The 21,044-nt window shown below is 41.0% G+C and overlaps 1 protein-coding gene across 2 annotated transcripts in view; it reads left to right on the forward strand.

Moving 5' to 3' along the window:
- The first annotated feature begins 431 nt into the window (after nt 1–431).
- lcp1 (lymphocyte cytosolic protein 1 (L-plastin)) overlaps nt 432–21,044 on the forward strand; it is a 60,132-nt gene continuing 39,519 nt past the window's right edge. Inside the window, exons 1-3 of one of the 2 annotated variants that reach the window (XM_078559483.1) lie at nt 432–567; nt 17,272–17,372; nt 18,008–18,165. In XM_078559483.1, coding sequence (XP_078415609.1) covers nt 17,306–17,372; nt 18,008–18,165 — 225 coding nt within the window. In that variant the 5' untranslated portion in view covers nt 432–567; nt 17,272–17,305. Of the gene's footprint in view, nt 568–712; nt 786–17,271; nt 17,373–18,007; nt 18,166–21,044 lie in introns of those variants that run through there. The other variant, XM_078559484.1, reaches the window with a different exon arrangement.

Raw genomic sequence — 21,044 nt, forward strand, 5'->3', positions numbered from 1 at the left:
AATTAAAAAATGAAATCTATTTCAATTGCAAAAAATGGTTGTGGGACTTAGCCAGTAAAGAATGAACCATGCACATATTAACGCAATGAGCGCAGAATGCTGAACAGCCAGCTTTAACATGCTTCTAAACTACTGGAGACTGTTCATTATTTGATTCTGGTGACGTGATATTTCCTAATCACTAAGGTAAAGGTTTTTTTTTCCATTTTAAATTGATGCAAGGGAGGAGTTTGCTCAAGATTATTTGATGCTGGGGATTGAAATGGTTAGATTCTAAGAAATTATAGCATAAAGCCTTTTTGGAGAGTGACTAAGCAGGTGGAAATGAATAAAGACTGAAAGCAGGCGGTAAGTTGGTGCATGTGATAGCCGTATCTACTACTCAATTGCCTTATTAAGGCAAATCTTGCGCTCTCGAGATGACATGTCACCGCCACTCATGTCACTTCCTTCCTCTTAATGCATCTATTTGACATAAGCTGCATATGTTCTCTTCTGACAGACGAAAGTGAGGACTCCTAAAAGACAATCACAGAGTTAAAAAAAAAATCACTCTGCTTCTCTAAGGTAATGATGGGAGTTGGACTTGTACATCTTTGCTGTAAGAAATTAGTTTTTTAATGCAAAGGAACCGAAGTTGAGTTTTGGCGTGCTGCGCTGGAATTAAACAGTCAACGTGAGTTGAGCACAGTCAGTGCTGTAAGCATGTGATTATATCTTTAATCAAAAGTGCAGGAAGCCTGTGGTTAGGCTGTGTACCAGGCAGACATATTGATAGTCACGTTGTGAGTATATAACTATCCAATGTTCAACTGTCACTTTGAAATTTTTGAAAGGGAATCATTGCGCATTACGGAATGCAGCATTTGTTAATTAGTTTGCTCAATCTGCAGTATGCATTTGGCATGGTCAGTGTAAATTATGCACCATGGTTAATACTTGTCAAGGTTACTCGGCGTGATATTGGGTCACAGAATACAATGTGCTATTGGTACAGAGCTAGTTTCTGTTAATGCACCTTGTTCTTTCTCTCTTGAATCTTATTAGATTTAAAATGAGTATTGTTTTCTGATTTTAAAATAGTATTGTTATTTTAATGGCACTTTCTTGTATCTGTTTTAGGCCCTGGCTTCCAACTGCACTGGGAATCTGACTGAATATACTTTAACTTATTCCTGTCTTTATCAGTGGAAATCAAAAATGTTCTACAGAATCTCCAGACGGTTCAGTTGCTGAATGTGATGACCTGCATATTTTTGTGTTTTTTTAATATATAATTTTAATTCATATTTGACAGGTTGCAGATAAGAAAGTGTATACACAGTTTTTTAATTTGCCCTAAAATCTGTAAAAATACTGCATCAAAATATGCTATAAAACCATTATTACAATGCAATATTGTAATTTATCCTTGGACTTATCTCAGTATTTAAGCCAAGGATAGAATATTTGAACTTAATGGATCAATCGTTCTTAAAATTTCCAAGGTTTACTTAGAAGTCTTAGTTTGATACAGCTTTTTCTCCCCCCAAAGAGTTAACTATTTTTAACCCACTTGATAATTCATGGTGTAAGCAGTGAAATCACAGAAACACTCAAATCTATGAATTGCACAGGCAAGTCAAACTAGGTACTTTATTAAATGCTCCCCATGTACCATTTATTTAAATGACATAGTGCAACATTAGCAAGAACTGATCGAGCAAGCAGAAGTGATGCTGTGCTAAAGGAAGTTGAGAAACTGAACATAAAGGAAGTAAAAGTTAGGCTTTGCAAAAGCATGAAATACATTTGTAGCTTGTTTATGAGGAAAAACTTGTAGGTACGTTATGAGAATATTATCTTCCAGTTTTGACCATTCCCGCCTCCTCCTCCTCTCCTCCTCCTCCTCCTCCTCCCCCCCCACCCCCCCCCCCCCCCCCCCCACTGCCATTATAGTTGACAAATGTATAGAACATGTCTTTGGCTCGAGTGTGTAGCTGCTGATGGTTATTAATGGTGTTGTTAGCAATCAGATATTTAGATAGAAAATAGTGAAATGAAAAGCATATTTAAATACAGAGAATTTGTAGGAAACGTAAGCTGGTTTAAGTGGCAATGTAGATAATGAGTTGTAGATAGGATTAAGTGAGTTTTATTCTCTCATTTTCCCTGAAATCTTCTGAAGTGATTTTTTTTCAAATTATGTGTCTGCAACATAGTTGGGGACAGGGTGGGGATCTGTTCCTAGACTATTGCTTCAAATGCCTTTAAAGCAGCCAGTGAGAAGTGTGTTTTGAGTGGCTACAGATGACTGGTCCTCTGATAGTCCCCAGCTTCTGCATGGCATCTCCCCACAGTGACATTACTTAGTTCAGAAGGTAGCCATATGGGTACAAACACATATCCAACATTATTTTTACAGATGTAGGACAAATTTAAAAATTGTATGTACACTTTCTTATCTGCAACCTGTCAATATGAATTAAAATTATATATTTTTTTTAAAACGCAAAAATAAACAGGTCATCACATTCAGCAACTGAATCATCTGGAGGTTTTGTATAACAATTTTGATTTCCACTGATAAAGATAGGAATAAGTTAAAGTTCATTCAGTCAGATTCCCAGTGCATTAGGCAACCAGGGCCTAAAACAGGTACAAGAAAGTGCCTTTAAAATAACAATACTATTTTAATTCAGAAAACAATACTATTTTTAAATCTAATAAGACTCAACAGAGAAAGAACAAGGTGAATTAACAGAAACTAACTCTGTACTAATAGCACATTGTATTCTGTGATCCAATATCATGCCTTGACAAGTATTAACAAAAGTGCATTACAGTGCTCCACAGGCTGTGCCACTGTGCTGTTTTTAAAACTAATGCTTGTGTTCCTCTAGCTGGTTGCATTGGACAATGCCTCAGAGTGCGTTCAGTTAAGGAAGACAAATTAATGGATTACTGAGCAGTGGGGAAAGGGGGGAAATTGAACAGGATTGGGGTGGTAGATCAATGAGTAGGGTTTTGGGAAGGGTTTTGAAGGGGATGGAGATGGAAAAGAGGGAGAAGTTGATGTTAGGGGCATGGTGGATGAGTGACTACAAATAGAAGCCCATCATCATACAAGCATGGGAGCTGCATTTGAGGAAGCAAGACAAGAGGATATCACAAACACTGTGGTTTAGCCGTGGAGGAGTTGAAAAGTGAGAATAATAATTTTAAAGTCAACACTACTGGATCATGGGGAGCCAGTGGAACTTGGAGACAACAGTATCTTGGAGTACTGAATTTGGTGTGGTCTCATTGTTGTGTGTGAAAGTCAGATTGAAAGGTTCTGAACAATGTGTAGTGGAAGAGGTGGGAGCTTATTTGTGAAGCCAAGATGCATTCCAATGGATATGAAAGAAATGAAAAGCTTATATAGGTGGTATTTAGAGAAATTAGTGGATTTCTTCTTGATAAATGTATTAACTTCTTCTTGTAAAAGCTTTAACAACAATAATTCATTTTAACCATACAGACTGGCAACTGGAACAAAATCCCACTCTCTTTACTTCATCTTTAATTGGCATAGCAAATGGGAGTGAAATCTGCTGAAAAAAAATCACTCCATGTTTGTCAATATTGAATGCCAAAAACTGTTTCCAAATTAGCTGCAAGTCAGTGAAACCCACCCGGAAGAGATAGTCTGATGGGTTCTCAAGCCTGGTTGTGTAGGTAGTCTCCACTGGCTAACTCTCAGTGCCCCAAATAGCAGGGCCACAACTGCCCTCAGCATGACGTTTTACTTGAAACAGGCTTGCTTTTCCATTATTTCCATTGATTAAGTTTAACTTAAAAATTGGGGAAAATATTTTATAAAAGCTTCTATATGTGCCTGCACTCTTAGTGCAGGTGCAAATTTGAAAAACAAAATCACCTCAGTTCAAATTTTTAACTGAGATGAAGGGAGAACCGTGCTGTCAAGGTGGTCCAGCCACCTATCTGTCTAGCATTGGTTGAAAACCAAGCATATGGCAGAAGTGGCTTAGGAATATTTTGTAGCTAACTATTAGCTAACAAGGCTAACTATTGGTGACTATCATTTATCTTACTGAAAAAACATAATTCCTTCTTGATAACTGTATTAACTTCTTGTAAATGCTTGCACAACAATAATTCATTTTAACTTTAGACTGGCAACTTGCAAAGCAGAAGTAATGATTCGGGTAATTTTTGGGGAGAACTACTACTGGAGATATTAGAACAGTTCTGAGATGAGGAACAGTAGAAGCAGTGATTCCCCCAGGTTTATTTTTCTTATCCTGGTTTGTGAACAAGCCCATGATCTAGCAGTGGGTGAGAGAGGAGCTGAGCCTGTAATACATTTCAAGGCATAAAGTCACAAAGTATGTCAGATTTTATCCTATGACTGTTATTATTGATCATTATTGCTTTTATTTTTTCCCCCAAACAAATGCTAATTATTGGAGATGGGCAACAGTTGTGTTGCAAAATTAGAATGTAAAAAGTTGAAACACAAAAGCCTCTGTATTCTTTAGTAATACATCCATACATATTTCTTAACCCAGAGATTGAACCAGCATGATACTAGGGATACTATAGGTACTCTGAACGATTTAAGACACTGGGATTATTTCTACTGGAGCAACACAAGCTAATGCAGCACTTAATAGAGGGTTTGAAAATGATGAAGGGTTTTGCTAGGGTAAGCAGGGAAAGAGTATTTCCTCAAGTTGGGGAGTCAGTGTTGATGAGTCCTCATTTTACAATCGTTACTAATAGAGAAAGCAGAGGTTAACTAAGCTCAATCCCTTTAGAGAGAGGGTGGTTGGAGCACAGTTTTCTTTAATTGTCACACTGGGTAATTGAAGCAGAAATTCTTTTAAGGAAAAAATAGATAAACATTTTGAACCAGAGGAAGATTCAGAGCTATGTGGTGTGTGGGGGGTGGGGTAGGGGAGAGCAAGGCAGTGTGATGAATTTTGCAAATACAAGACTGGCTGAATGGCCCCTTTCTCTGCTATAAACATCTATGTCTTTATAGATTAGTAGCTTTAGACATAGGGAAAGTGGTTCCTGTTAGACAAAATATTTTGTGTTAAATATTGAACTTTTTTTTTGAGTTTGGCACATACTCAGCGAATGTAATATACCCCGCTTGTTGTTAAAGCCAGTTTATATACTTTAGGCCAGCTTCTTTTTATTTGGTTTGCTTTCAAATATAGTGTAGGTTGAAAACTCTCACTTCCCCATAGCTTGCATGATTTTACTTCCCAAAAAGTGAGACTCATGTTGCATTTTATGCTTTATTCCAGGATGCATGGCCTTGAGTCGGAGTGATAAAAGTAGGGCCATGTTATCTTGCTCTCTAAGATTCATTTTGTGATATTCAGCATATGATAAAATATGAGACAAAATGGAACCTGCTGTATTAGTCATTTCCTGTTTCTGGTTTGCCCTGAGCTCTGAATTGAGAGGAGACATTTGTTACCCGTCAGTGGAGATTTCAACCAATAACTTATTTACAGTTCAATTTCAGGTGAATTTTAGACTTGTTTTACAGCTTGCATTGTATCTTCATAAATACATTGCAACAACAAAACTGCACCTGGAAAGAAATATCCAATTTTAGAGGTACCAAAACATCTCCCCATTTAGTATTGAACAGTGCTGATTTCCATCCTGATGTTGCCCATTTTTTTAGGCACACATGGGGCACTAGTGCGATAAAAATAACTGCTGACTTACCGCTGAACGTCAGCCTAAGAATTTAGGCAGCCAGTGTTCCCAATGGAAACAGAAAGGCACCACACTAAAATATTCAATCGAAAAGAAAGACTCGTATTTATATCGCACCTTAGATAGCCTCAAGACCTGCCAAAGTGCTTTATAAACAATGGTTTACTTTGTAAGTATGGTCACTGTCCTAATGTAGGAATTAGGGGTCAACTAGCATTGTCATGACCCCTAGTGTAATTTTGTAACTTCTATTGTCAATTAGCACCGTTATTGCTTCTTCCTTAACCGGCCCACAAAGTATGGGTGGTACAGGTCTTCCATTAGGTGATTTCCTTGTTGCTATGAGTGTGAATAAAAGTTTCTCTGCTGCTTAAATCTGCTGCTCTGTTAACCCCTCTTCCCCTGACCCTAAACCCCTTTAGGATGCTGCTGCAAGCTCATCATCAGCGACTGCCCCAACCCAGATTTCCCACTGTCCTGAATGTGACACAGCCTCGAAGCTGCTTGCCTGCTCAATGCTCAATTTAAACAAGGCCTGCCAATGCCAACCAATCTGGTGTCCTGCCAACATCATCAGCCGAACCATGCCCCAAAATCAACCTCAGTATGTTGCACATTGACCAAGTTGGGTCAAGATCTGACCATGTAATGCCATTTTATTAGAGTGCAGTTATTAAATTCGTTCACATTTATTGATAAGTTTGAGAAATTTGCAAAGATGTTGGCCAGAATTTTCCAGCCCCACCAGCAGCAGGCATTGTAGCGGGCGGGACGAGAGAATTTGGAGAATGGCCAAAAGTCAATTTACTTTTGTCCACTCTCCAAATTTCTCTGCCCTACCCATGACGTTGCCTGCTGCTGGAGGGGCTAGAAAATCCTGCCCGTTATCTGCACATTTTGGTAATGCTCTATTTTGGTCAGCTGTAGTTCAGTAGCAGTACTCTTGACTTTGAGTCAGAAGGTTGTGGGTTCAAGTCCTACACATGAGAGTTGAGTACACAAGCCAGGCTGACACTCCAGCGCAGCATGGAGGGAGTACTGTACCTTTGGAGATGCAGTCTTTTAGATGAAGCATTAAACAAAGGTCTCTCTGCCCTCTTGGATGCATCTAAAAAATCCCATGCCACTATTTTGAAGAAAAGGGGTGTTCTCCCCAATGTCCTGGGCCAACATATACCCTTAAGCAACATAACTAAAAAAACAGGTAATCTGTTATTCTCATTTGTGGGTCCTTGCAGTGTTCATGTAGATTGCCACGTTCACCACATTACAACAATGACCACGCCTCAGAAAGTATGTCATTGGTTTTAAAGTGCCTTGGGACATCCTGAGGTTGTGCTTTATAAATGCAAATCCTTTCTTTATTGGTTCCTTAACTTTACTCAGAAGTCTATATTTTGCTTTGAAAAGGCTTGAATTATTCAGTGGAGTGATTTGAGCCATTTTAATAAACAACACGGGATTGTGGTTTTTATACAATAACAACTTGACTTGAGTTGCAATCTAAATTAAATCACTTGGAATTGACAGGAGTGAATTGTATGATCTATATTGCACCAGGACCCCTGCAACTAAATTAACATTATTCTGCAAATGTTCAGAACTTTAATAACTTCTGCTGAGAGTCATTGTACTCCTATACGCTTTAAAAATAAGTTTGTTTTGTTCATGAGATTACTGCTTTTTTAACAGACAAATAGAGACATCTAAATTTATAGATGTCTGCTACACATCCAATACATTTGGGTCCATATTTTGTGCAATGGAATCTGACAAATTACCTATTTAATTTTTCATGATCCACGTTAGAATCTGACAGCAAACATCTGGAATGAATAACTGTTAGCATCAATCTTTATATAATCTCTGAACTCTGGAAAAACGTCAATTTATTCTTGTAAGAAGGCTCATAGCTGATCAGAAATGCACCAAAGTATGAAGGAGTATTGATTTTGAATTGGATGAGGAAAAAGTTGGCATCAATCTCATTTGTCAGTTTTGATATGAGATGGTGTACCTCATAATTTATTGTGTACTCAAACATGTCATGAAAATAAAGATAGATCTTCGCAAATATTTGATGCTTAAGAATGATTCTGATCGGCATCTAACTCACAACAGCTCTCTGACTACAAACTGTGTGTTTTTGGGGGTTAACTGTAGTAGTGGGGGTTGGGGGGGTGGAATTACAAAGGATAAAGAAAAACAGATTTTAATCAAGAAGGCGGAGAGAATTTCTTGAATCTTAATTTGGCCAATCGAAAAACCAAAAGTTAAACACAAAAATAAAAGGGAGCAAAGGTAGCGTGGAAATAAAACTCATCAAATTAGTAACAAATTGTCATTCAGTGGGTTATACTGATGTGACATTGTTAAAGCAGACAATCAGCTCAAAAAGTGTCAATTGTACTGCTGCATAGCTTTCAGCCCAGGCTCATGGATTATGCAAAGAAAAAATGGAAAGACTTGCATTGATATAGTGCCTTTCATGACCTCCAGATTTCTTTTTTAAAAAAAAGAAGCTATTGGAACAGGTTTTTGACCAAATATGTAGGTCACACCCCCAAAAGAATTTATCACCAGGTAGGTAACAGGTAACCACTCTATTGGTCTCGAAACTGATCCGTTTCAACTCCATGTTACTGACCATAGTTTAGGAATGAAAGTTAAAACTTTGGGCAGACCAAAGCAACGATGAGCCAAGTCCCAACGATATTTTTAATGAGATTTTGCAAAATGTTTTCAAAATTACTATTTTTTGTGCAAGAGCCTTGTGTTAAAACACTGTGGAAACTGCTCTATTAAAGACAGGCACAGATTTATATTGAAAATTTACTTTCCTACTTGTAGATTTTATTGTCCCACCACCTACTTCCCTGGAACCTAAATAGTCTCTCCTCTCTCTCTCACTCTCTTTCTCTCTCTCATCAAGTAGAGCAACACAATTATTTATCATTTTTAAAATTCTTTCACTGAGTGTGGACGTTATTGGCTGGGCCAGCATTTTTTTTGCCTATCTATAATTACCCTGGAGAAGGTGGTGGTGAGCTGCCTTTTTGAACTGTTGCAGTCCATGTGGTGTAGGTACACCTACAGTGCTGTTAGGGTGGGAGTTCCAGGATTTTGACGCAGCGACAATGAAGCAATGTCGATATATTTCCAAGTCAGGATGGTGGCTTGGAGGGGGACTTGCAGGTGGTGGTGTTCCCATGTGTCAGCTGCCCTTGTCCTTCTAGTTGGTACAGGTCAGGGGTTTGGAAGGTGCTGTCAATGGACCCTGGTGAGTTGCTGCAGTGCACCCTGTAGACGGTACCCACTGCTGCCACTAGGTGTCGGTGGTGGAGGAAGTGGATGTTGGAATGGTTGATGGGGTGCCAATCAAGCGAGCTGCTTTGTCCTGGATGGTGTTGCGCTTCTTGAGTGTTGATGGAGCTGCACTCATCCAGGAAAGTGGAGAGTATTTATCACAATCCTGACTTGTGCCTGGTAGATGGTAGAGAGGCTTTGGGGAGTCAGGAGGTGAGTTACTCTCTGCAGAATTTCCAGCCCCTGACCTATTCTTATAGCCACAGAATTTATACGGCTGGTCCAGTTCAGTTTCTGGTCGATGGTAACTCCCAGGATGTTGATAATGGGGGATTCAGCAATGGTGATGCCATTGAATGTCAAGAGGAGATGGTTAGATTCCCTCTTGTTGGAGATGGTCATTGCCTGGCACTTGTGTGGCACAAATGTTACTTGCCATCTGTCAGCCCAAGCCTGGATATTGTCCAGGTCTTGCTGCATATGGGCTCAGACTGCTTCAGTATCTGAGGAGTCGCAAGTAATGCTGAACATTGTGCAATCATCAGCAAACATCACCACAACTACATCCCCAGGTCATTGATGCAGCAGCTGAAGATGGTTGGGCCTGGGACACTACCCTGAGGAACGCCTGAAGTGATGACCTGGGACAGAGATGATTGACCTCCAACAACCACAACCATCTTCCTTTGTGCTACGTATTACTCCAACCAGTGGAGAGCTTTCCCCCTGATTCCTATTGACTCCAGTTTTGCTAGGACTTCTTGATGCCACACTCAGTCAAATGCTGCCTTGATGTCAAGGGCAGTCACTCGCCACATTATAGCTGTTAATATCACATCAGAAACAAAAACAGAAGCCTATTAGAAGTAAACAATTTCATTGATGATTTTTTTTTATTGTGTCTATCCGCTCCACTCCAAATCTGGAAATGAGGTCCAGACAAACAAGAGATATAGCACTGAAGTCTTGATAAAGCATTTTTTTTTCTAGCTGCTTATCACCACTAGATCGTGCAACATTATCTAATTTGGAGTGCAGTAATGAATCTATGTAGATGAAACAGTTTGGTTTATTTAGTAGTTTTCATTTGCAACTTGTTTGCATATATTTTTAGGAGCACGGAGGAGGTTAAAACTGCTTTTCAATTATTCCCAAACTATGTTAACCATTCAAAACAAATAGTCATTTGGTGGTACAGAACTTGAATGTTGCTGAAAAAAGAGACATAGCAAAGCTTTTCATCTTGTGCTCATCAGGACACTTTGCAAGAATACCAATATAAGGGGAAAACAACAATTTATACTGTATGAGAAGAGACTGCTGATTGGTTGGCAGGTGAACTCTGATTGGTAGAGGCACTGCCATTGAGAATGCACCAGTGATGGTGACTGACAGTTAACTGCCAAACATTGTTTGAAATTTAAACCAGGCAGCTTGACGCTGATTGGTCAAGGCATTGCCCTGAGGAATGAGTCAGCGAATGGTTGTCACTTAGACAACCATTCACTTGTTTATTCCTCAGCGCAATGCCTTGACCAATCAGCGTCAAACTGCCTGGTTTAAATTTCAAACAATGTTTGGCAGTTAACTGTCAGTCACCATCACTGGTGCATTCTCAATGGCAGTGCCTCTACCAATCAGAGTTCACCTGCCAACCAATCAGCAGTCTCTTCTCATACAGTATAAATTGTTGTTTTCCCCTTATATTGGTATTCTTGCAAAGTGTCCTGATGAGCACAAGATGAAAAGCTTTGCTATGTCTCTTTTTTCAGCAATATTCAAGTTCTGTACCACCAAATGACTATTTGTTTTGAATGGTTAACATAGTTTGGGAATAATTGAAAAGCAGTTTTAACTTCCTCCGTGCTCCTAAAAATATATGCAAACAAGTTAACAAGCAAACAATTAAAAGGATTAATTATTTCTTTTTCAATCACTGATTGCATTTAGGGAATAATTTTATTTTCTGCATGTTTCACGTTTCCTCAGAAACGTTTTTCTGTTTTTCTATTTTTTGATTCAATCATGGTATTCAGTGTCAGTGTCGATGGCAAGGCATTTATTGGCCATCCTGAGCTGCCCTTGAGAAGGTGCTGATAGGCCTTCTTCTTGAACCATTGCAATTCATGTGGTGAAGGCATTCCCACACAGTTGTTAGGCGGGGAGTACCAAGATTTGACCCAGTGACAATAAGGGAACAGCAATATAGTTCCAAGTCAGGCTGGTGTGTGACTTGGAGTCGGTGATGTTCCCATGTATCTGCTGTCCTTGTCCTTCCAGGTGGTGGAGGTCACAGGTTTGAAAGGTGCTGCCAAAGAAACCTTGGCAAGTTGCTGCAATGCATCCTGAAGTGGGGAGGCTGTGGCATAATGGTATTGTCACTGGACTAGTAATCCAGAGACCCAGGATAATGATCTGGAGACCCAGGTTCAAATCCTACCATGGCAGATACTGGAATTTGAATTCAATAAAAATCCGGAACTAAAAGTCTAATGACATTGATTGTCGTAAAAACCCATCTGGCCTTTTTGGGAAGGAAATCATCATATCAAACCTACATAAAATTGGACCAATACCACATGAACTGCAGTAGCTCAAGGGCAATTAGGGATGGGCAATAAATGCTAGCCTAGCTAGCGACAGCCACATCCAATGAATAAAAAAAGTAAGCATTGCAACCGTGATGCACTGATGGTGATGGGAGTGGATGAGGTGCTAATCAAATGGACTGCTCTGTCCTACATAATGGGTGACAGTCCTGGTGCACCCCTTGGGCAAATGGAAAATATCCCATTGCAATCCTGATTTGTGCTTTTGTAGGTGGTGGAAAGGCTTTAGGGTGTAATGAGGTGATCCACTTGTTGCAGCCTCTAATCCGCTGTAGCAACCATGGCATTTACATACTGGTTGAGTTCAGTTTCTAATCAGTGATAATGGAAAGGATGTTGTTGGCGAAAGTAATGCCATTGAATGGCAAAGGGAGGTGGTTAGATTCTTTCTTGTTAGTTATGGTCATTGGCACTTTGTGTGGCATGAATATTACTTGCCACTTATAAGCCCAAGCTTAGATATTGTTCAGGCTGTGCTGCATGTGGTCACATGCTACATTATCTGAGGAATAGAACACCATGCAATCATCAGCAAACATCTCCACCTCTGACCATTGTCATTGATAAAGCAGCTGCATTGATGAAGATGGTTGGGAACTGCTCTGAGCAACTTCTGCAATGACATTCTAGGGCTGAGATGATTGGCTTTCAACAACAGCAGCCATCTTGCTATGTGCCAAACACTGCTTGTCCCCCTGTGATCAACTTGACTTGAAGTTTACTCAAGTTCCTTGGTGCCACACTCGATCAAATTATGCCATGAGCCCAAGGGGAGTCACTCACCCTTCCACTCCAGAATTCAGCTTTTGTGTCCGTGTTTTATGTGGGATAGGATATTTATTTTATGGAATAGGTTTACAACCTACAGACAAATATAATTCATTCAGGACTAAAGATATTTTTACAGACAACTTCTGAAGCAATGAAGCTATGATGCAACCTCAGGATAGCCTTGTTACAGTGCATGGATTGATTGAGATGTTTACTGATTACAAATCTATCTGTCATTTGAGTGGTCTGTTTAGAAAGGAAAGAAATACTCTTTTGAAAGAATGTGAAAAGAGAAACAGAGAGAATGTTCCAGTAGGTGAAAGAGAATCTGTAGCAGTTGTGTGCAAGGGAGTAAAAGTGACTTTGTTACCTTAACAACAGTGACTCAGTGGGACATACTTCTGGGTTCTTTCTGTGCTAAATTTCATATTAGAAAGATTCGAATAGCGGCTCAGTGTTTTGTTTAAATTCCCTGTACTTGTTATTTGTGCTTTTTATTCACTGGTAGGATGTGAGCGTTGCTGGCAAAGCCAGCATTTAACGCCCATTCCTAATTACCCCACTCTAATCCGTGTAGTGGAGGTGCTCCCACAGTGCTGTTGGGGAGGAAGTAGCAGCCACAATGAGGGAATGGCGATAATAGTTCCAAGTTAGCTTGTCGTGTGACTTTGAGGGGAACTTGTGGTTGGTGGTGTACCCATGCACCTGCTGCCCTTGTTCGTGCAGGTGTTAGAGACTGAGGTGTTCTGTGGTGCTGTCAAAGAAACTGTGGTGAATTGCTGCAGTACATCTTGTATATGGTATGCACTGAAGCCATGGTGCAGTGGTAGTAGAGTGGATGAATGTTTAAGGTAATGGATAGAGTGCCACTCAAGTGGATTGCTTTGTCCTGGAGGTGTTCTTAAGTGTTGTTAGAGATACATTTATCCAGGCTATTGGAGAGTATTCAATCACACTCCACACTTGGACCTTGTAGATGGTGGAAAGGTTTTATGGACTAAGGAACTGATCCATTCGTTGCAGAATTCCTAGTCTCTGGCCAGCTCTTGTAGCCACAGTAATTATGTGACTGGCCCGGTTATGGGTAGAATTTTACGCCCCCTCCCACCGGCGGGATCTTCCATTATCAATGGAGTTTTGAATGGCTCACCGCAATTTCTGGCCCCGCCCCCACTGTGATGGGGCCATAAAATTCCGCTCTATGTTTCTGGTCAATTTTGATTCCCAGAATGTGATAGTGGGGATTCAATGGTGGTAATGCTGTTGAATGTCAAGGGGAGGTGGTTAGACTCTCTTGTTGGAGATGGTCATTGCCTAGCACTTGTTAGCACAAATGATACTTGGCATGTATCAGGCCAATCCTGTCTGGGTCTTACTACAAGCAAGCATGGACTGCTTTAGTATCTGAGGAATTGGAAATGGATTGACACTGTGCAATCATCAGCAAACATTCCCACTTCTGGCATAATAATGGAGGGAAAATCATTGTTGAAGCAACTCAAGATGGTTGAGCCTAGAACACTGCTCTGAGGAACTTTGTATTCATTCATTGGATGTGCCAGCATTTATTGTCCATCCATAATTGCCCTTGAGAAGGTGGTGGCGAGTTGCCTTCTTGAACCGCTCCCATCCATGTGATGTAGGTACAGCTGTTATGGAGAGATTTCTGGGATTTTGACCCATCGACAGCGAAGGAACGACAATATATTTCCAAGTCAGGATGGTGAGTGGCTTCGAGGGGAATTTACAGGTGATGGTGTTCCCATGTATCTGTTCCCCTTGTCCTTCTAGATGGTAGCGGTCATGGGTTTGGAAGGTGCGGTCAAAGGAGGCTTGGTGAGTTTCTGCAGTTCATCTTGTAGATGGTACACACTGCTGCCACTGTGCATCGGTGAAGGAGGGAGTGAAAGTTTCTGGAGGGAGTGAATGTTTCTGGATGGGATGCCAATCAAGCGGGCTGCTTTATCCTGGATGGTCTCAAGCTTCTTGAGAGTTGCTGGAGCTGCACTCCAGGTAATTGGAGAGTATTCCATCACACTCCTGACTTGTGCCTTGTAGATGGTGGACAGGCTTGGGAAGTGAGTCACTCGCTGCAGGATTCCAAGCCTCTGACCTGCTATTGTGGCCACAGTATTTAGATGACTATTGCAGTTCAGTTTCTGGTCAATGGTAACCCCCCATGATGTTGATAGTTGGGGACTCAACAATGGTAATGCCATTGAATGTCAAGGGGTGATGGTTGGATTCTCTCTTGTTGAACATAGTCATTGCCTGGCACTTATGTGGTGTGAATGTTACTTGCCACTTGTCAACCCAAGCCTGGATATTGTCCTGGTCATCTTCATTTGGACATTGTCTGCTTCAGCATCTGAGTAGTCGCAAATGGTGCTGAACATTGTGCAATCATCAGCGTACCTCCCCACCTCTGACCTTAGGATGGAAGAAACGTCATTGATGAAGCAGCTGAAGATGGTTGGGCCTAGGACACTACCCTGAGGAACTCCTGTAGTGATGCCCTGGAACTGAGATGATTGACCTCCAATGTCCACAACCATCTTCCTTTGTGCTGGGTACGACTCCAACCAGTGGAGAATTTTCCCCTCGATTCCCATTGACTCCAGTTTTGCTAGTCTTGATACCACACTTGGTCAAATGCTTCCTTGATGTCAAGGGCAGTCACTCTCACCTCACCACAGGAGTTCAGCTCTTTTGTCCATGTTCGAACCAAGGCTGTAATGATGTAGTGATGTCCTGGGGCTAAGGTGATTGGGCTTCAACAGCCACAACCATATTTCTCTCTGCTAGGTATGACTCCAACCAATAGAGAGTTTCCCCCTGATTCTCATGCACTTCAGTAAAACTTCAGTTTTACTCAGGCTTCTTGATAGCACATTCTGTCAAATGGTGTCTTAGTATCAAAGGCAGTCACCCTCACCTCAGCTGTGAAATTCAACTCTTTTGTGACCCTGACAGAACTCAGACTGTTTATCAGTGAACATGTTATTGCTGTGTAAATGCTGCTTGATAGCACTGCCATCACTTTACTGATGAAGAGTAGACTGATGAAGAGGTAATTAACTAGATTGGATTCGTCCAGTTTTGTGGCTAGGACATACCTGGGCAGTTTTCCCAATTGTTGGGCAGGTGCCAATGTTGTAGCTGTACTGGAACAGCTTGGCTAGGGGTGTGACTAGTCCTGGAGCTGCAATGTAGTCTTTGCTGTTTCCAGTGCACACAGCGATTTCTTGATATCACTTTAAGCGAATCAAGGACTAGAATATAAAAGCAGGGATGTGCTGCTGAGGCTTTATAAGGCTCTGGTCAGACCACATTTAGAATATTGTGAGCAGTTTTGGGCCCCGTATCTCAGGAAGGATGTGCTGGCCCTGGAGAGGGTCCAGAGGAGGTTCACGAGAATGATCCCAGGAATGAAAGGCTTAACATATGAGGAACGTTTGAGGACTCTGGGTCTATACTCGATGGAGTTTAGAAGGATGAGGGGGGATCTGATTGAAACTTACAGAATACTAAAAGGCCTGGATAGAATGGACTTGGGGAAGATGTTTCCATTAGTAGGAGAGACTAAGACCTGAGGGCACAGCCTCAGAGTAAAGGGAAGACCTTTTAGAACAGAGATGAGGAGAAACTTCTTTAGCCAGAGAGTGGTGAATCTATGGAATTCATTGCCACAGAAGGCTGTGGAGGCCAGGTCATTGAGTGTATTTAAGACCGAGATAGATAGGTTCTTGATTGATAAGGGGATCAAAGGTTACAGGGAGAAGGTGGGAAAATGGGGTTGAGAAACTTATGATTGAATGGCGGAGCAGACTCGATGGGCCGAATGGCCTAATTTCTGCTCCTATGTCTTATGGTCTTATGGTCTTAAATAGGCTGAAGACTGGCATCTGTGATGCCGGGGACCTCACCAGGCACCCAATATGGATTGTCTACTTGGCTCTTTTGGCTAAAAATTGTTGCAAACACTTCACCCTTGCCTTTTGCGTTCACATGGTGGGCTTCCCCGTCATTGAGAATGGGGTATTCCTGAAACCCCCTTTTCCCATTAGGTCTCTAACTGTCCACCACCATTCATGACTGGATGTGGCAGGACTGCAGAGCTTTGATCTGATCCATTGGCTGTGGGATCACTTAGCTCTGTCTATAGCATGCTGCTTCCACTGTTTAAACATGCATGTGTTCCTGTGTTGTCGTTTTATCATTTTGGGACTTTACTTTTAGGAATGTCTGGTTCTGCTCCTGGCATGGTCTTCTGTACTCCCCATTGAATCAGGATTGATGGTAGTTTAAGGGATATGCCAAGCCATGAGTTTACAGCTTGTGGTGGAATACAATTCTGCTGCTGCTGATGAGTCTGAAGAACAGTCATAGGGCCTCGAAACATTAACTTTATTTCTGTCTCCACAGATGCTGTCAGACCTGCTGAGTTTTTCCAGCATTTTCTGTTTTTGTTTCAGATTTACAGCAACCACAGTATTTTGCTTTAATTAAGCATTTATCTCATTGAGGTCTCTGGGACATTGCTGTGTGCAATTTGGCTGTGAATTGCCTAGGGTGATCAGGATGTGTAAAGTGCTATACTTATGCACTTCCTGCTGCTGTTGTTATGACTATGTTTTCTTTTGTTGTTTCAAATCATAGGACAGAAAGAGAGATTTGTAAGATTATGACCCAAGAACAGTAATATTAGCTGACAGAAAGGAAAATAATATGTTTGTTTTCTTGTGTTAAGTATTTCTGGATGATTCAGAGTAAATAGTAGGAATGAGGACTGTTGAGAGAAATTACATCTTTTGACTATGAAAATGAAAGTAAAAGCTAAATATTCCAATTTTGTTTTCAGATTTGTTTGCTTGTATCAGAGATATTAGAGAAATATGGCAGAAACAGCACAGATCTCCGATGAAGAGCTGGAAGACCTTAGAGTTGCATTTTTAAAATTTGGTGAGTAACCTAATGATGTAACCTTAGCATTAGTTACTTGGGAAGGGACAACTGAGTGACTGTCTAACTGAACTGAAGATGCATTGATTGTACCCCAGGTTAAGTCAAGTGTTTGGAACATGTCACTGATGTTCTATTACTCTCAGTTTGAAGATGGGTCTATCGTTCGCTGGAGCTACCACTCTCTTTGTTGGTCATACAAACCAACCTTCATCTAGTAGAAGATCGAGCTGCTCCATTCTCTGTGAATGTTTCTGGGCAGGTGACTCAATATTCAGCTAGCCCTGTATTGGTGCCTGCCTGTTGTGTACCCCTCCCACTCCCTTCCTCCACTTCCAATCCCTCTCCATCATCCCCACAACTATCTCAAAGCAAAGTTGATGGAGATGGCAGGGGACACATGCCAGATGGTCTAGGATTTGGCTGCACTTTCAAATGTCATTTTATGTTTAGCAATATGTAAATAAATTTGAACAGAAACATGGAGCAAAACACACATGGCAGATTAAATCGAAAACACAAACCTGAGGCCCAGTTGTCTAATACTCAGGTATAGGAATAGGCTTGATGGGGCAAGTCCTAACCTTTTTATAAAAAAGATTTTACAAGCTTTAATTGGGTCTTTTCCTTTTCAGACATTGATAACTCTGGATACATTGACAACAATGAACTCCACAACCTCTTGAAAGAAGCAAATCTACAACTACCAGGCCACAAAGTACGAGAAATAAAAGATGAGCTAATGGCCTCTGGAAGTCAGAAGGGCCAGATCACTTTTGAAGACTTTATTGGAGTAAGTCACTACATAGCTTTTTCAATTTATTTTTGGCTATGTTCTTGAAAATTATTGTTAAAACCCCATCGCTATTAAACGAATATCAAGAAAGAAAGAATTTGGGACATCCCAAGGGGTTTTACAGCCAATGAAATACTTTTGAAGTGCAGACACTTTATTATAATGTAGTTAATGGGACAGTGAATTTGTGGACAACAAGGCCCACAAGTAGCAATAAAAATTGAGCAGATAAACTTTTTTGTTTAGTGATGTTGGCTGAGAGATAAATATTGACCAGGACAGCAGGGATTACTCCCCTACTCCTCTTCAAATAGTGCCATGGAATCTTTAACACTGTCTGAGAGGGCAGACAGGGCCTCTGTTTAACATCTCATCTGAAGGACAGATATAGTTTGACATAGGCAAGAAAGGAATTAATAATCTAGCCCTTGCTGTAATATAATTTTTCTGAATTTAGCATGTGATTTTATGTTTGCCATACTTTCCTTCAAACTGTGGAATGTCGTATTTCCTAAAGTTAAAATTTAATACTTCCTGAACTTAAAACAAATTAATCATTAAATATAGTACAATTCTTGAACTCTTGAATTATAGTCTTCAAAACACTTTTCCCTACTTTGTCTGTACATTGAATTACTAACCAATGAAGAGGTGTATATGTTGTTCATAGTGGGAGATGAATTATGTGACTAGGAATATGGGAAATCTAGTAATAATAAGAGGATAAAAGGTTGTAGAACCAGAAACAATTTTGATTTCAGAGAAATGGGCTCATGTAGAAATACACGGAAGTTACAACATCACCACTTTTCTCAGCCCCTCCACTGTCTATGATTTGTCATGCTGCTCGTCTGACAACCAGTACTTGATAAGCAGCAATTTCAACCAATTGAATATTGGGAAGGCCAATGCCATTGTTTGTGGGCCCTGCCACAAACTCCATTCCCTAGATGCCAACTCCATCCCCCCTGGCAACTTTCTGAGGCTGAACCAGACTGTTGGCAACTGTGGCATCTAATTTGGCCTTGAGCTATGCTTCTGACCACATATCCCCTCCATCACCAAGACCGCCTACTCCCATTTCCGTGACATTGACCTTCTTCATCCCTCACCCTCCAACCTCATCTGCTTCTGAATCTCTCATCCATGCCTTTGTTGCCCCTCAATTCAAGTATTCCAATGCTCCAGATTCCCACCTTACACCCCCCCATAACCTTGAACTCATCCAAAACTCTGCTGCCTGTACCATAACTCGCACCATGTCCCATTCACCCATCATCTCCATGCTTGCAGACTTATGGAGGCTCTCAGTCTGGCAGCCTACCGCTTTTAAAATTCTCATCCTTGTTTTCAGATTTCCCCCCCCACCCCCCCACCCCTCTAACATTGGCTTCACTTCTCCCTATCTCTCTAACCTCCTCTAGCCCTACAAACCTCTGAGATTGTCATCTGTCCTAACACCTCTTTATATGACTTAGGTTCAAATTTTGTTTGATAATCACTCTGGTGAAGCCTCTTAGGATGTTTCACTACATTAAAGGTGCTATCTGTTACGATGCCCACAGAGACCAGTAACTTTTAAAAAGAAATTTGAGCTTCCAATAAATATCTGAAAGGATTATAGGACAAGATTTCATGTTTTGAGACTTTTACTGTAACAAACAAACTAGGAGCAACATTGACAAAACACAATCGGTGTAGGCAACTTATACATGTCCACCGGTCCCTTAAGGTAGCGGGACAGGTAGATAAGGTGGTTAAGAAGGCATATGGGATACTTGCCTTTTTTAGCCGAGGTATAGAATTTAAGAGCAGGGAGGTTATGCTGGAACTGTATAAAACACTGGTTAGGCCCCAGCTAGAGTATTGCGTGCAGTTCTGGAATCCACATTATAGGAAGGATGTGATTGCACTAGAGAGAGTGTAGAGCAGATTTACCAGGATGTTGCCTATGTTGGATAGACTGGGGTTATTTTCCCTGGAGCAGAGGAGATTGAGGGGGCGCCATGATTGAGGTGTATAAAATTATGAGGGGCATAGATAGGGTAGACAGGAAGGAACTTTTCCCTTTGGTGGCGGGATCAATAACCAGGGGGCATAGAGTTAAGGTAAGGGGCAGGAGGTTTAGAGGGGATGTGAGGAAGAATTTTTTCACCCACAGGGTGCTGGGAATCTGGAACTCATTGCCTGAAAGGGTGGTAGAGGCAGAAACCCTCATAACATTTAATAAGTATTTGGATGTGCAGTTGCGATGCCATGGCATACAAGGCTATGGGCCTAGTGCTGGGAAATGGGATTAGAATAGTTAGGCACTTGTTTGTCTGGTGCAGACTCGATGGGCCAAAGGGTCTTTTTCTGTGCTACCTAGACCTCTATGACTCTATGACATTAAACTACAGAAAAGAACTTTCCCCTTTTGCCTTCAACATAACTGAAAATCCCACTTCACAATTATACTTACACTGTCCCTTAAGAAGTAATTTGATTTTCCCAGACCCAGTTCAAAGTTATTCTCAGCCCCTGAGGGTATACTTCCATTTTTTTCCTCTCCCCATCTGATAACTTTTAACCCCAGAAGTGCCTTTCACGGTGAGGGTTTTTCCTGGTGATTCTTCCGCTAGTGCAAGTTAGGCATATCTTCCAGTCTCATTTCAAATCCTCAGGAATTTGATCTTTTCAATCCGAGTGCAAGCTCCCACACACATTCCTGCGCAGTGAATCTTAAGGACTTTCAGCCTCAAGCTGCTCCCTCCCTCCCAGATCCTAGCAAGCTAACTATGTCCGTGAGTTTTCAGGGATATCTTAGAAACTCTTCCCCTCTCAAAACCCATCTCCATGGCAAGTTGAATCATATGGGCCTAGTATCCAGTTAGAAA

The sequence above is a fragment of the Cetorhinus maximus genome, chromosome 16, assembly GCF_964194155.1.
Source record: "Cetorhinus maximus chromosome 16, sCetMax3.hap1.1, whole genome shotgun sequence".
In the NCBI taxonomy this organism is placed as follows: domain Eukaryota; kingdom Metazoa; phylum Chordata; class Chondrichthyes; order Lamniformes; family Cetorhinidae; genus Cetorhinus; species Cetorhinus maximus.